This window comes from Cebus imitator, unplaced genomic scaffold (assembly GCF_001604975.1).
Source record: "Cebus imitator isolate Cc_AM_T3 unplaced genomic scaffold, Cebus_imitator-1.0 Scaffold348, whole genome shotgun sequence".
Classification (NCBI taxonomy): domain Eukaryota; kingdom Metazoa; phylum Chordata; class Mammalia; order Primates; family Cebidae; genus Cebus; species Cebus imitator.
The window spans coordinates 711,591-714,124 of record NW_016107663.1 but is presented as its reverse complement, the minus strand read 5'-3'; the positions used below and the strand labels follow the sequence as shown (position 1 = coordinate 714,124).

General features: G+C 35.5%; 1 protein-coding gene across 1 annotated transcript in view; it reads left to right on the top strand.

The window, feature by feature from the left end:
- The window catches only part of IQGAP1 (IQ motif containing GTPase activating protein 1), a 123,600-nt gene that overhangs the window by 44,937 nt on the left and 76,129 nt on the right, over positions 1-2,534 (top strand). Inside the window, 1 exon segment of the mRNA XM_017506110.2 lies at positions 788-865. Within this exon segment, the coding sequence (XP_017361599.1) occupies positions 788-865 (78 nt within the window).

The following is a 2,534-nucleotide window of genomic DNA, read 5'->3' as shown; positions in this document are numbered from 1 at the left end:
AAGGCAGGGGGCAGAGGGGATATCTCTATATATAGAATGAAAGCCCGGATTGATTTTTTTTTTTTGGAGACGGAGTCTTGCTCTGTTGCCAAGGCTCCTGGAGTGCAGTGGTGCCGTCTTGGCTCACTGCAACCTCTACATCCTGGGTCAAGCAATTCTCCTGCCTCAGCCTCCCAAGTAACTGGGATTACAGGTACACACCACCATGCCTGGCTGATTTTTGTATTTTTAGTAGAGACCGGGTTTCACCATGTTGGCCAGGCTGGTCTCTAACTCCTGACCTCAGGTGATCCACCCACCTTGGCCTCCCAAAGTGCTGGGATTACAGGAATGAGCCACTGTGCCCAGGGTGGTATTTTTATATACCGTTTTGTGAATATCTTCTGTATTCAGACACCATACTAATTACTTTATGTGCATTATCTCACTTAGTCTTTATACACAAAAAGCAGCTGTTCTGGATGGTAAAACTCTGTCCCTAAAGGATGAAGTGGCTTATCCAGTGTCACCATAGATTACTAAGCCAGTAATTGAATCCAAGATAATTTAACTCCAAAGACCACATGTTCTGTCAAGCATACTGTACACAGGAAGGCTCTCCAGGGGGTTCCTAAGTGCGAAGAGCTGAGATGTGGATTTGGCTTTTTGGTATTGGAATGTGAGCACAATGACCTCAGAATTAAGGAGAACTTGTCAAATCTCATGAGGAAGCTTTTGCAAGGAGAGTTTTTATTTAATATTTGCTTCAATACAGACAGTGGTACCTAATGAGTTTTTTTTCTTCTAGGCGACTGGCCTGCACTTCAGACACACTGATAACGTGATTCAGTGGTTGAATGCCATGGATGACATTGGATTGCCTAAGGTAACTTATCTGAGATTAACAGTTTAGGCTTTGTTCCAGCTGTTTTGGTATAACCCCCAAACAACCTGCTCTCATTCTACCTGTAAAATTATTCTCAAACTCTTTGGTGGTTTATTTAAATACTAAAGGATGTCTTTATTTGTGACTTAGGAAATAGTTTTGTTCTTTTTCTTTTGCATTCCTCATACCTGTTTCACTTTCCCCTAGAGAAATTTCCTGTGATGATATCTACTTTCACTACGTCAAATTGGAGACTGACATTTTTCTGTTTTTCCCTAGATAGAATTCACATGCTGTGAGATTCACCATTTTAAAGAATACCAAAGTAGTGGTTTTTATTTATTCACAAAGTTGTTAACATTAAAATTCGACCTTTGGGAATATAAGGAAATAGTTGAGAAACCTGTAGGGAGTATGAAGGCTTATTTTATATTATTTATTTATTTATTTTCATTTTATATTTTAAATTGTAGAGGTGATAGAATGATGTCAACTTCCTGTATCTGTTTTTGGTCATGGCTGCAGTTTTGATACAGCGTGTACATCTTCTGGGGGTTTTGCTCAGGAGTTTATTTAGTGTTGCTTTCAGTGAAATTGCCATCTCAGGACTGCCTGAATCTATAACTGCCACACTGTATTGTCACTCTTAGAGGCATGAATGGGTTTATTTCATTCTTTCTTTTGTTCTTTCTCTGTTTTTTTCTTTCTGTTTGTATCTTTTGACCTAAGAATTGTATTTCTGGGAAGTTATCCCAAATAAATAATCAGAAAGCACCAAAAAATATATACATAAGGATTTTTTTAGCATTGATTATGATAGAAAAAATAGATAGCAAAGTGCATATTTTTTCACAAGGGGTATTAATTATGTTACAGCCAAATACTAGTGCTGTTAAAAAGGATATCAACCTAAATAAACAAAGGGTCTTTGATGTATTAAGTGGAGAAAGACAGCTTAAGGTTATAAGGGTTTATGTTCCGGCTAAGATTACTATTTTTGTGTAAAAATAACGTGCATGTTCTTGGGAAAGATTTGTAAGGAGATAATAGTTTTCATTTCTGTGTGTTGGGATTAAGCGTGGTTTTTATTTTCCTTATACTTTCCTGTAGAGTTCAAATTTTTGTAACCAAAGGAAAATTTGTTATTAAAAAAAAGTGAGATGTAGAATATCAGAAGGTGGCTAAAACTATTTTATATTTTGTGTAGTATATAAAGTATACATTTTATATTTTGTGCAGTATATAAATATTCTATGTAGATAGGTATATTGTATAAATATGTTATATATAATACATAGTTATAATATATACAATTATACATTGTATATATATCATATATGGATATGTATACAGTATACAACAGATATATATTGTTGCATACATATTTGTTGAATTGAGTTAAATCAGAGCTGAGTCTTTGCAGAAGGCTAGCTTTTGTCTTCTTTTTTTCAGAGAAAGTGCTGAAGCTCTCTTCTTTGCCATTGGCATGCTTGAGAATTAGGCCCCACAAATATCAGGAAATGCAATACGTCAAGTTCTTATAGCTACTTGGCTGGCTGTGCATCTGTAACTTCCTTTTCCTGTTTTTGAATATAGTGTGAAATGCTGTCCTATACAGTGTAAAATATTAAACTGTGTACCTGTAACTTCTTGTTCCTGATTTTTTTTT